This window comes from Aulonocara sp. 'chitande type north' Nkhata Bay, linkage group LG6 (assembly GCF_057382095.1).
Source record: "Aulonocara sp. 'chitande type north' Nkhata Bay isolate Kocher_YH1m ecotype deep benthic linkage group LG6, A_spYH_male_GT1.1, whole genome shotgun sequence".
In the NCBI taxonomy this organism is placed as follows: domain Eukaryota; kingdom Metazoa; phylum Chordata; class Actinopteri; order Cichliformes; family Cichlidae; genus Aulonocara; species Aulonocara sp. 'chitande type north' Nkhata Bay.
Genome location: NC_141349.1, coordinates 12,202,708 through 12,214,393, shown reverse-complemented (window position 1 = coordinate 12,214,393; position 11,686 = coordinate 12,202,708). Strand labels below are relative to the sequence as shown.

Below are 11,686 nucleotides of genomic sequence, written 5' to 3'. Positions count from 1 at the left end.
ATAACAGCTAATCTAATACTCTTTAGTAAAGGGTTCTGCAAGCTAATATATTCTGTCACTTGACTCTGCTCTGCTCTAGCATTTTGTGCGTTTGTATGGTTTAGAAAGATGTGTCTTTCTCATGAATAACTGTGTGTGAACTGAATGTTCCCCATGGAATAAAGTTCATCTTGTTATCTGAAAGTGTGAATAAGGTGTTCTTCAAAGAGTTTTCATCTCTACATTGTCATTGGATCTGAGACCGGCCCGAAGCTTTCAGCTGAAAGCTAGAAGTTTCCTCCAAACAGACAGAAGAGCAAAACTTGTCTTGGAAAGTCCTGGAATGAAGGACAGAAGTCTTTCTGCAGCAGTAGCAATATAGCCGTGCTTATTGTAAGAACAGACAAAATCAGGCTTTAAAACTGAAAACTTATTTAAACTGTGTAAAGATTTAGTAGATTTAGGTGTATTTATTAGGGTTTTTTTTTTTGCCATACGCTACATTTTTTGCTTTTACTCTTGTCAGAGAAGAATGACATTATACAGGGCAAATGCTTTACCCCCCAACCCCCTCTCCCCCAATCACTTGGGTTGAAAGAGATGAGTAAACACACTGATTTATATCCAGATCACTTTAACCTGGCACCACTCCCGGTCGCATGTAGATAAAGAAGACAAGGCTGACTGGATACTGAATCTCTGTATTATTCCTCTGGGAAACACACTAACAACAGCTGAGAGGTGTCAGGCAACATTAAAAGGTTTGTGTACGTCACTCTTTACTCACATTTTCTCTTCATATGCCAGATGGAGACTCCTGTGATTCATGAATGCATTACAAGGTCAAATTAGAAGGAGAGCAGGTGAAGGAATATGAGCCTTTATCAAGGCTATGTTCTACTTAATACTGGTATTTTGCTTTTTTGGTATGTTTTTGCTTTAAATTGTACACTTTGCTAACGTTTCATTAAAAATCTTCTTCCATTTTCTTTTCTCCCCCTCATGCATTCACCTCTCCTCATTCTTTATCACTCTCTTTTCAGTAGGATGATGTGGCGTATACGCCGGCGCTCCAGGACAATCTGTCTGTCCTTGGCCTTCGTCACCATTTTCATTCACCTCCTACTGGCTCTTGTTTCATTTTCCATTTACCACCAGCCTTGTGACACCCCACTGCCACCCAGGACACACATTCCAAGAGACCTGGCACACACCAACTACACCTCTGTGGTGATCAGAGGTCCAGCTGAGCTACCAACTGATAATATACAAACAGATTCTTCCCATAAAGATGGAAAGAAGATGGTTAAGAGTCATGTACGACCACTTTCTGACAAAGGAGGCAAAAATGCCTCAATTGAGTCAGACTTGCTAAAGCTGGAGGCATTGTTTGGTCACCCACTTTACAACATGCCCAGCCCTCCTGTCCCTGAAGAGGACTGGCTGCTGAGGGTGAAACCAAAAGTCAAGGCGAGTGAGAGGAGCTCCCAGAGGTGGTCAGTATGATGCACTTAATATGCAAAGACCGTATGCTTGTGACTCATGCTTCCTTTGACAGCATCACTCCTCAACACCACAGTCAAACAGTACTTTAGCTTTCTAAAACCACTTTCCTTCACCAATCTTTGCTTTGGATATTTTGCTTTAGCACCTTTCAGTTCATATTCAGCTCAGTTTTGCTTTGTTACTGAAACGTCTCATACAGTTAAATTCATAATTTGCTGGATAAAGATGCAGTTTTTGTAGTTCTTGGTCTGCACACCATCCCAGCGGAGTTTAAGTCAAACTAATACATGATTGAAGGGCAGAATTTCAGCTGTGTTTCCTTCCTTGAGTTGCATGGGAATAATTCTGTCATCGTGCAGGTCTTTTGGTCACAATGAACTAACCAAGGGATTCTTTTCTTTTTAAGAATGTGCCAGATTGTTGACTGACCCCTTAATTCTTTAATAGATGTATCTATTGTTTCAGCATAATGATATACTCCTCCTTGGGCCTCATATTTGAACTCCAAAAAGCTATGAATTGAATCAGATGTTAATTCTACTCCATTTGTCATGAAATAATAAGAGAACAGGCCTCATCTGGCCATATATTGCTTTTCAGTCAATCATATGCATAAAAATGGCCTTTGTATAAAAATCTGTCCGTAATTCCTAAAGAGTTCATGCACAGTTTAAAAAAAAACAAAAGATAGAAAAAAAGAATTAAAGCAGAGAGTGTGCAGTTCAGTCAAATACTAACTGTTTAATTGAAAATCCACTGGGGTGTATGGAAGCAGAAGTACAAAAAATGTATCTATGTCCTAAAAATTATGAGCCCAACTGTAAGTGCAACACTGTAAACTGTACAAACTGTTTCCACAGTAACTACAAGACATTAGATGAAGCAATAAAAAGCTCCAACCTAATCACAGTATTTCTAATTTCACAGTATTCCACAGTAATTCTGGTTTTATTGCACCTCTTTGTATATTTCTCTGAAAACATGGTCGGTCAAGATTTTCACCAGATGGGTGAGACTGCAGGGAGCACACACAGTATCTTGTTGCTGCTGACAGTGTTGCTCCATGTATTCAGCTACTGTGGCCCATATTGATGTAGCCTAAGCAAAACTAAACATATGGGCTACAGTTTTCACAGGCACAACAAGAAATGTGAAGATGCTGTGCTGGCTTTGTGAAATACACTGAATATGCTGCGGTTGCTGCTGATCAAAGCGTTCCCAGCTGGCTCCTTTTACATTTGGCCTCGCTTCTGCGTGTTCTGTTGACATCTTTAAGCGTTCATTGCAACTATAGTAAAGCAACCAACGTGTCTAACAGCAGTTAATCTTCAAGTAATTCCTCTCCCCTTCGGTTGTCTTTTCCTGTGCATCTGTCTAACAGTGAGCAGACACTCCCACACACACAGACAGTGAAACAGCGAGCAGAGGAGAGCAGTGACACAGCCGAGGCTCTCAGCTAGATTAAAACTAAAACCTTAAAAAGTGCTCATCAGTTTGGTAAATAACACTGACTGAATGCTCCGTGCTCCACTTGTCCCTCCACTTGTAATGTAGTGTGGGAGGTCGCTCTCTCAGCCTCTTTGTGAACAGTGGTATGGATTGCAGTTCTCTAGTCATGAATGGTCATGACTGGATGAATGTGTGTCTAATTTTAAAATGCTTGGTTAAAGTAGAAGAGTGCTTTGTAGGTACATTTCATTCACCAAATGCAATCATTATTCAGGGTGAGTACGAGCCAGGACGGCTATGAGGATGTTCACTGGAACAGCAGCAGTAGCAGCCACCCTCCGTGGCTGCGCTTTCACCTGGGCATCTCCCGCTGGCAGCTCTACCCCCATCATGACCCCAACATGGAGCCCCTGATGCAGCAGCTCGCCACCCATCGCATCGTCAGCACAGGTGTGATATTCAGATTCCGAGTTTTATGTTTTTCTTTTGGGCGATCTAGTAAACGCCTCTTTATAATGCTTTCCTTTTGCTGTTATTCAACAGTATCAATGTATGGTTACAGCAGAGCCTGATGCCACATGCTAATGATGATGTGCCACAGCTGAGGTGTCAGACAACCATGGGCTGGCTGTTTTCAGAGTAGTAAACTGAAGCATCTGAGTCAGTTTTTAGTTGAGATAAATAAATTGGTGTGTTAAAGACTGCAGCCTGCTCATGAAATGACTTGAAAAGAAGTAGCTCCAGGACAACCAACATTAAAATTACGCTCAACCTGTAAAGGTTTGTGGGCTACAGGGAGGGTAAGAGCAGAATAAAGAGCAGGCTTGTTGTGAGTGTGTGACACCTGAGGTTTAGGGCCTGTCTTTCAATTTTAGATTCACTGTGAAGTTTCAGTGAAATGAAAGCCACTGTGAGGGACCTTGGGGGCTCAGCAGAGGATGAGCAGGAATACTTGAACTACTGACCATGTAGCAAACTTAAAAATACACATTTCTTTATGTTTGAACTTCTACACTGATAATAAAGTTTGGGTGGGAGGGGACTGTCTGGATGGTCCACAAACACGACTTACTTGTCAAAAAGTGTAACAGTATATAGTATCAGTCATTATGTGCAGTGCCGTGAAAGTGTTTGCCCCTTCCTGATTTCCTAGGTTTTTGCGCATTTGAGTGTTAGCCAAAGATAACCCGAGTAAATATAAAACGCAGATGATCCTCTGGACTTTGGGAAAATAGTCTGAAGAGACAAAAGATTAACCTTTTAGAAGGTTTGGGCCTCGTAGCATCTCCTGTAAAAGTAACACAGCAATTCATGAAAAGAACATCATACCAACAGTCAGCAGTGGTAGAGTGATGGTTTGTGGCTGCTTTGCTCCCTCAAAACAAAGACTATTTGCTGTAATTGATGGAAACATGAATTCTGCTCTCTGCCAGAAAATCCTGATAGTGAATGCCCGACTGTCAGTTCATGCCCTGATCTGAAACACACCAGCTTGTCTACTTCTGAATGGTTAAAAAACAAAATGAAGGTTTTGGAGTGGCCCAGTCAAAGTCCAGACTCAAATCTGGTGATTTGAACATTGAACGACTGGCGACCCATTGAACGACTGGCGACCTGTAGCCCTGACCCCCATCGTAAGCAAATGCTTCGAGAAGCTGGTCAGGGACTTCATCTGCTCTGCACTACCCGACTCACTGGACCCTCTACAGTTTGCATACCGCCACAACAGGTCCACTGATGATGCCATAGCCCTGACACTACACACTGCCCTGTCACACCTGGAGAAGAGAGACACGTATGTGAGGATGCTGTTTGTAGATTACAGCTCAGCATTCAATACCATCGTTCCCTCGAAGCTGGACAGGAAACTGCAGGATCTAGGACTGAGCAGCTCCCTCTGCAGCTGGATCCTTAGCTTCCTGTCTGACAGACGCCAGGTGGTCAGACTGGGCAGCATCACCTCATCCCCCATCACACTGAACACTGGTGCTCCACAGGGGTGTGTACTGAGCCCTCTCCTGTACTCACTCTACACCTACGACTGCACAGCCACTAACAGCTCCAACATCATTGTGAAGTTTGCGGACGACACTACAGTGGTGGGTCTTATCACCAACGGTGATGAGACGGCTTACAGGGAGGAGGTCAGCGCCCTGACCCACTGGTGTCAAGACAACCATCTCACCCTCAACGTCGCAAAGACAAAGGAGTTGATAGTGGACTTCCGGAGGTGCAGAGAAGTACACACCCCCATCACCATCAGCGGCGCTGCTGTGGAGAGAGTGAGCAGCTTCCGGTTCCTTGGCGTACACCTGGCTGAGGATCTTACGTGGTCAGTACACACAAACAAAACAGTGAAGAAGGCGCAGCAGCGCCTCTTCTTTCTCAGGAGACTGAAAAGATTCGGCATGAGCCCCCGCATCCTCAGGACCTTCTATCACTGTGCCATTGAGAGCATCCTCACTGGATGCATCACCACCTGGTATGGCAACAGCACCGCCTACAACTGCAAAGCTCTCCAGCGAGTAGTGCGGTGCTCTGAACGGATAATTGGAGGTGAGCTTCCCTCCCTCCAAGACATCTACAGGAAGCGGTGCCTGAGGAAAGCGGGGAGGATCATCAAGGACTCCAGTCACCCCAGCCATAAACTGTTCAGACTGCTTCCATCAGGAAGGAGGTTCTGCAGCATCCGGTCCCGTACCAGCAGACTGAGAGACAGCTTTTTCCATCAGGCCATCAGACTGCTGAACACGTCATAGACACCTCAGCTTCACTACTGGAACTTCAACATTATGCACTCCACACTGTATATAAATGCCACTTGTTTTGCACATATTCAACTCTGTATATTTTATATATTTTATTATTATTATTATTATTATTATTTTATTTTATTTTTTTACTATTTAATTTGTAAAAATGTGTACACACACACACACACACACACACACACACACACACACACACACACACACACACACACACGTAGGAAAATATTTAGTATACACATCCAGAAATGCATACACTATTATATATTGTACATATATTTATTAGTTTCAGGTTGGCCATTCTTGTATTTTGCTCGTTTGTGTTGTTGTGTTTGCACATCTCTGTTGCTTGTGGGGCTCGCACACAAGAATTTCACTCGCATGTGCTGTGCCAGTGTGCCTGCACATGTGATGTGACAATTAAAAAAGTGATTTGATTTGATTTGATTTGATTTGGTGGAGATGATTTGACCTTAGGGGCTATGCATGCTTGAAAACCATCCAGTTTGGCTGAATTACAACAATTCTGCAAAGAAGAGTCAGAATTCCTCCACAGTGATGTGAAAGACTCATTGTCAATGATCAGAAATACTTAATTGCTGTTCTTTCTGCCAGTGGTGGCACAGTCAATTTTTGGGTTTAGGGGCAATTAGTTTTTCCCACAGGGCAAGCAAAGGGTTTGGATAGCTTTTGTCCCTCAATAAATTAAACCATCATTTGAAAAATGCATTTTCTATTTATTTGGTTTGTCTCTGCATAATATTAAACATTTTTTTTGATGATCTGAAAAGTGTGACAATGTGCAAAAGACTAAGAAAGAGAAAATACTTTTTCACAGCACCATCTGTCCATTGGTGCCATGAAGTTGGGATAAAATGTCATATCAAAATATATTCTATAGCTTCCTGTTATGATAGGTAACGGTGGTGTCAGTGATGGTGTCAAATATTAACATTTTTCTTGAAAAATGCTCTTGCTGTAAATAGATCCCTGTGTAACCTTATTCACCAGTCAGGCCTTGACGACTCCTTTCACCAAAATAAACTGAAGGACACTTAACAAGAAGAAACTCACCAATTGCAGTGAACTGAATCACACGTGCAGTACATGGCAAAATATATTGTAATACTAACATGTTAACATATTCAACGGTGCTCAAAGATAGTGAAGTGCAGTCTTGACCATCTCCAAGAAAACTATATTATCAGAGCTGCTCCAGTACATTCAGCAGCAATATCTCTCTAACATTTCCTAACATTACCCACCCAAAGCTAGAGGTCATACCAAACAGATATAGCGCAGGTAGAAAAACTCTGAGTGTTGACGTAAGATGTGTTTCACTGATTGGATTCAGCAATTAATTTGTAGTAGGAACAAAATGTTATTTCAGCTTTGAAAGACAATATAGCCTTGGCTGAACAAGCAAGGCCATAAACACAGGCTGAGATGGGTTTTTTGTTACCTTGTTTGGCATGGCATGTGAATGAAACTTCATACAACCTTGTTAAAAGAAACCGTTGTTGAAAAGCACAAGGCCGCACGCTCCATGTGTGTAAATAATTGTAGAGATTCACAGAGATTCACTAAAACTACAGTTGTTTGTATCGTAGCACAGTTGCAAGCATAACTGTGAAAAGTACGTTTGTAAATTCAGTTCAGGATCACTTAAATTTAGATTTTTCAAAGTTCTTAGGATTGCTTTATAAAGTTTTTCCAGAGTAGCCTTCCAGAAAAAATGTGAGTAAAGGACAGATGTTCCTGTTAAAATGTTACTACATTAACTGTGGAAAAATGAGAATACGATTTTATCCATCCATCCATCCATCCAGCCATTTTCTTCCATTTATCCAGTTTAGGGTTGTGGGTGATGGAGCCTCTCCCAGTTGTCACACGGTGAGAGTCAGGCGACTTCCTGGACAAGTTGCCTGTCTGTTTCTATAAAATGCAGTCTTGTGAAAAACTAAGAATGATTCAGTAGCTTGTAGAACCACCTTTAGCAGCAATAACTTGAATAACTGAATTTAGTCAGTCAGGTGAAGGCCTGCACATTGACTGGGTCATCGCAGCACCTCTTTTTCAGTCACTCTGTTCTAGATTTGCTGCTGTGCTTGGGATCAAGATCCTGTTGCGTGACCCAGTTTTAGTTGTCAGAACACACATTTGACCCTAAAATAATTGTTATATATTGTTAGTTCGCGATCAACACAATGATCTGGTGCTCCGAACTGTAACATTCAACCTGCTAACTGAGGCTTGTAGAGTCTGAGATGTAGCTCTTGGGTTTTTTGCAGTTTTCTGAGCATTACAGGGTCTCACCTGACCTGGGTTGAATTTTCTGGGACGTCCATTCCTGAGACGATTGTGTTAACACACACCTGAAAACTTCTGCTTTAACAGAGGCGGTCGCATTAATGCTGTGCATTTAATTATCAGTGCCTGGCTGCTACTTACCCTCTTGACTGTGGAAGCAGTAATAGTGTGCTTAGGTTTTTACAGCACTGCATAGACACATGACCTTATAATGCTGTTTGTGGTATACATTGTCTTTGTGAAGTGCCAATATGTGTGAGAAACACATTGTGTGGACATTTAGGTGTTTATCCTCAGATTGATAGAAATGTGCTATTTGCATGATGACACACATTTGCTCTTTTTCCAAAGTCTTTCTAGGAAATAAAGTCTCTGCTATCACAATTTGTGTGTGTGTGTGTGTGTGTGTGTGTGTGTGTGTGTGTGTGTGTGTGTGTGTGTGTCTGTGCGCGTGCATGTGTGTATGTGCTTTTTCCTGAACAATGGCCAGTGTATTGTCACAGCGTGGCGTATTATTTGTGTGTTTGTGAGTGTGTATGCACTTTGTTGCTATGGTAACACCCTCTGTATTGTATTCCAGTGCAGAAATCTGGGGGTACTCAGTTGAAGCTGGTGATGTCATTTCCCAGCTATGGACAAGCCATGTTCAAGCCCATGAAGTAAGCTGCTAATGGCAAACCCCTACACAGTCATCATAGCTCTCAGTGTGTATAAGACTCCTTTATGGCCTCTTGAAACAAGAACAATAAGTGGAGATGGGAAACATGGATGTCTAAGTCGTCAGACAGCTGTATTGTTTGAGTGAATAGTAGAAAAAATGTGTCTCAAACTCCTACTGTCTGTGTGCACTTGTTCAAATCTAGTGAGTCAATAAATAGACTCTTTCTGATGTGCATTTTTATCTTTACTGACAGGCAGGAGAGAGATGAAGAAACCAACTACAACCTGTACTATTTCTCTGACTTTGAGCGGCACAATGCAGAAATTGCAGCTTTTCATCTGGATAGGTATCAAGTCAAATTTCTCTTATCCAAAAGGGCACAGCAACACACTATTACAGAGAGCACCACAAGGGAAACGGTGGACAAAATAGCCACATAAAAAAAATGCAAGTTATGTAACACTATTATAGTTTCTTATCTCTTCTCTTCTCAGCCTTTTTTTGGGGGTCTTTTATCTCTGCACTTAATCCTGTCCTCATCTCACACTTTGTTTCACACTCTCTGCAGGATTTTGGGTTACAGGAGAATCCCCCCTGTGGCTGGGAGGCTGGTGGATGTGGTCAAGGAGATCAAAGACGTCACTACTGACCGCAAGCTGGCACGAACCTTTTTTGCCTCCCCTGGTAACACTCCAGTACACCCTTTATTAATTCAGCAGGCTTTAAACGCCCTCATATGTCAACCTATTATAAATTCATTTTATTTTTCATATTTTCACATCACCAAAAACATTTTTCTGTCATTTTTTCCTGTTCACTTGCTTGCTTTTCTCCTTCTCTGTGCACCTCTGGCTCCCCCTAGTGGGAAATGAGTGCTTCTACGGCCAGTGCTCCTACTACTGCTCAACAGAGCACGCTGTGTGTGGCCGCCCCAGGGACCTGGAGGGCTCCTTGGCTGTCATGCTACCAGATCTCTCCCTGGCAAGGCGCAAGACCTGGAGATCTCCGTGGAGACGTTCCTACAGCCGAAGCAAGCTGGCAAAGTTAGTGGACGCCCTGGGCTGTCCAGCCATACAGAAAACAAATGTGCTCAGTGATAAAGGAAAGCTTACACCCTGCACTATATCAGTACAAAGTTATTAATATAGTGTTTACAAAAGTTTTAGCAGTGGCATAAATTTGATACACTTTGCCACCTAATTTGTTTTGTTTCTATGGTTTAGCAAATAGCAAACATAAGCATGTCATAACTCTAACTGTCATAACTGGCAAATAAATCAAAGATATGCAAAGAGTCAGCATTAAAGTGTCGACACTTGTGCTTCATAACTACTGCAGTTCCCCGTGGCAGGCTGGATATTAGCTCGTGAACCAAATCCTGTTTCCTTGGTGATTTCATTCCTGCCTGATCCGTGCACAGCAAAATCTCCAGTGTTAAATTAACACTAGTACTATACTAACACTGAGCAGTGCTGATTTTCTAACACTGGAAAATAACTCAAAATGTTAGAAATATTCCAGTGTTAGAAAATTTAGCACTGCTCGGTGTTAGCCATTGTAAATCTTCAGAACTGACTAGGTTACTTTTAAAAATATAACACTGTCAAAAGTGTTCATTTAACACTCAGATGAGTGGACACATATAGACACTCTCTAGTGTTAATTTGACAGGCGAGATGTTGCTGTGTGCGTGAAGCTGGTGATGGTTTGTTGGCTGATTGCTGACTATTTGCATTCATTTGGTTTATTCGTCAATCAAAGTCGTTGAAAAATACGAGAAGCCCATGAGTAACTATTTGTATTCGGTTTGTAAAATTCACAATACATATCATAGCGTGCTTTTAGCACCTCCTGGCCAACACGCACAACTGCACACTGATCTCTGGACTGCTTCTTTGCCAGCTGCTCTTCATACTCATCTTCCCACCCTCCAGTCCCACCACTACTGCATAAATAAGAGAGGCAAAATCAGAGGCTGTGAAACAGCTGTGCCAGCCAGCCTCTCCTGGCACTGCCCCCTGAAACCTCTGCTCCACCTCTCCCCCTGCAGCTGAGCTACAATCATACCCCATTACTGCAATGTTTACCAAGTGATGCAGGATTTAGTATCCCAGCATCTTCTAAGCTCCCACCCCATGTAGTCTGCTGTTCTTGTCATACTGTCTCCTGAAACAGAACTGCTAACCTGTAGGTTTACTTACCTAAAGTATATGTTCCTCACAAATATCTAACTGCTGTTTAGTCTTATGTATCCTGTAAAAACAGAATAGAAATCCTACATTTAGAAACTACCTGCAGTTCCCAGATAGCTGTCCTCATATTTCCTACACTTGACCCTTCTGTATAAGTAGGCTGTGAACTTAATGTTCATTTCTTTAACAGAAACTCATAAAACTTTGATTAATTACGCTGTACATCATGGGTTATAGTTAACATGATTTAGTTTTCTGCTGGAGGTGATCATTCAATCCATTTGAATAATGAGCTGTGGCTCATTTGAATGCTAATAAAAAGCTGGATGTTCCTGCTCTATTTTATCTTACAAAGAACGTGGTTTTCAGGTGGGAGACAGAACCCGAGTACTGCTCCACGGTGAAAAAGACACCGCCATACGACAAGGGCACACGACTGGTGGACTTCATAGACATGGTCATACTGGACTTCTTGATGAGTACGTGTTTGTCTGTTGCATTGTCCAGATTGGATTTTTAAAGGATGAATTTCTGTTACAGATGACCCAGCAAACAAGGGAGCCTTCAGGGAATGTTCCCTAAAGGTTCCCTGAGCAGGAAATTTGACATCTAATAGGAGAGGAAAAAAAAAACTTCTTGCCATGTGGTGGAAAAGTGAAGTCATCAGTAATATTTAAAATACGCTATATTCCACCTGTGATTTTATTTTCCCAATTATAATAAAAATATCTATTAGAGATTGGGGTTTAGGCCTATTTTCTGAGTATGAAAAGATGCTGTTTATAACATTGATTATATTACATTAAATATAACTTTTATAA

At 41.9% G+C, this 11,686-nt stretch overlaps 1 protein-coding gene across 2 annotated transcripts in view; it reads left to right on the top strand.

Annotated features, from left to right (window-relative positions):
• The first annotated feature begins 611 nt into the window (after positions 1-611).
• fam20cl (family with sequence similarity 20 member C, like) overlaps positions 612-11,686 on the top strand; it is a 37,189-nt gene continuing 26,114 nt past the window's right edge. The window contains exons 1-8 of one of the 2 annotated variants that reach the window (XM_086294967.1): positions 612-740; positions 1,023-1,475; positions 3,209-3,384; positions 8,593-8,671; positions 8,927-9,019; positions 9,242-9,357; positions 9,536-9,716; positions 11,235-11,344. In XM_086294967.1, coding sequence (XP_086151093.1) covers positions 1,027-1,475; positions 3,209-3,384; positions 8,593-8,671; positions 8,927-9,019; positions 9,242-9,357; positions 9,536-9,716; positions 11,235-11,344 — 1,204 coding nt within the window. In that variant the 5' untranslated portion in view covers positions 612-740; positions 1,023-1,026. The remainder of the gene's footprint in view (positions 741-1,022; positions 1,476-3,208; positions 3,385-8,592; positions 8,672-8,926; positions 9,020-9,241; positions 9,358-9,535; positions 9,717-11,234; positions 11,345-11,686) is intronic. The other variant, XM_086294968.1, reaches the window with a different exon arrangement.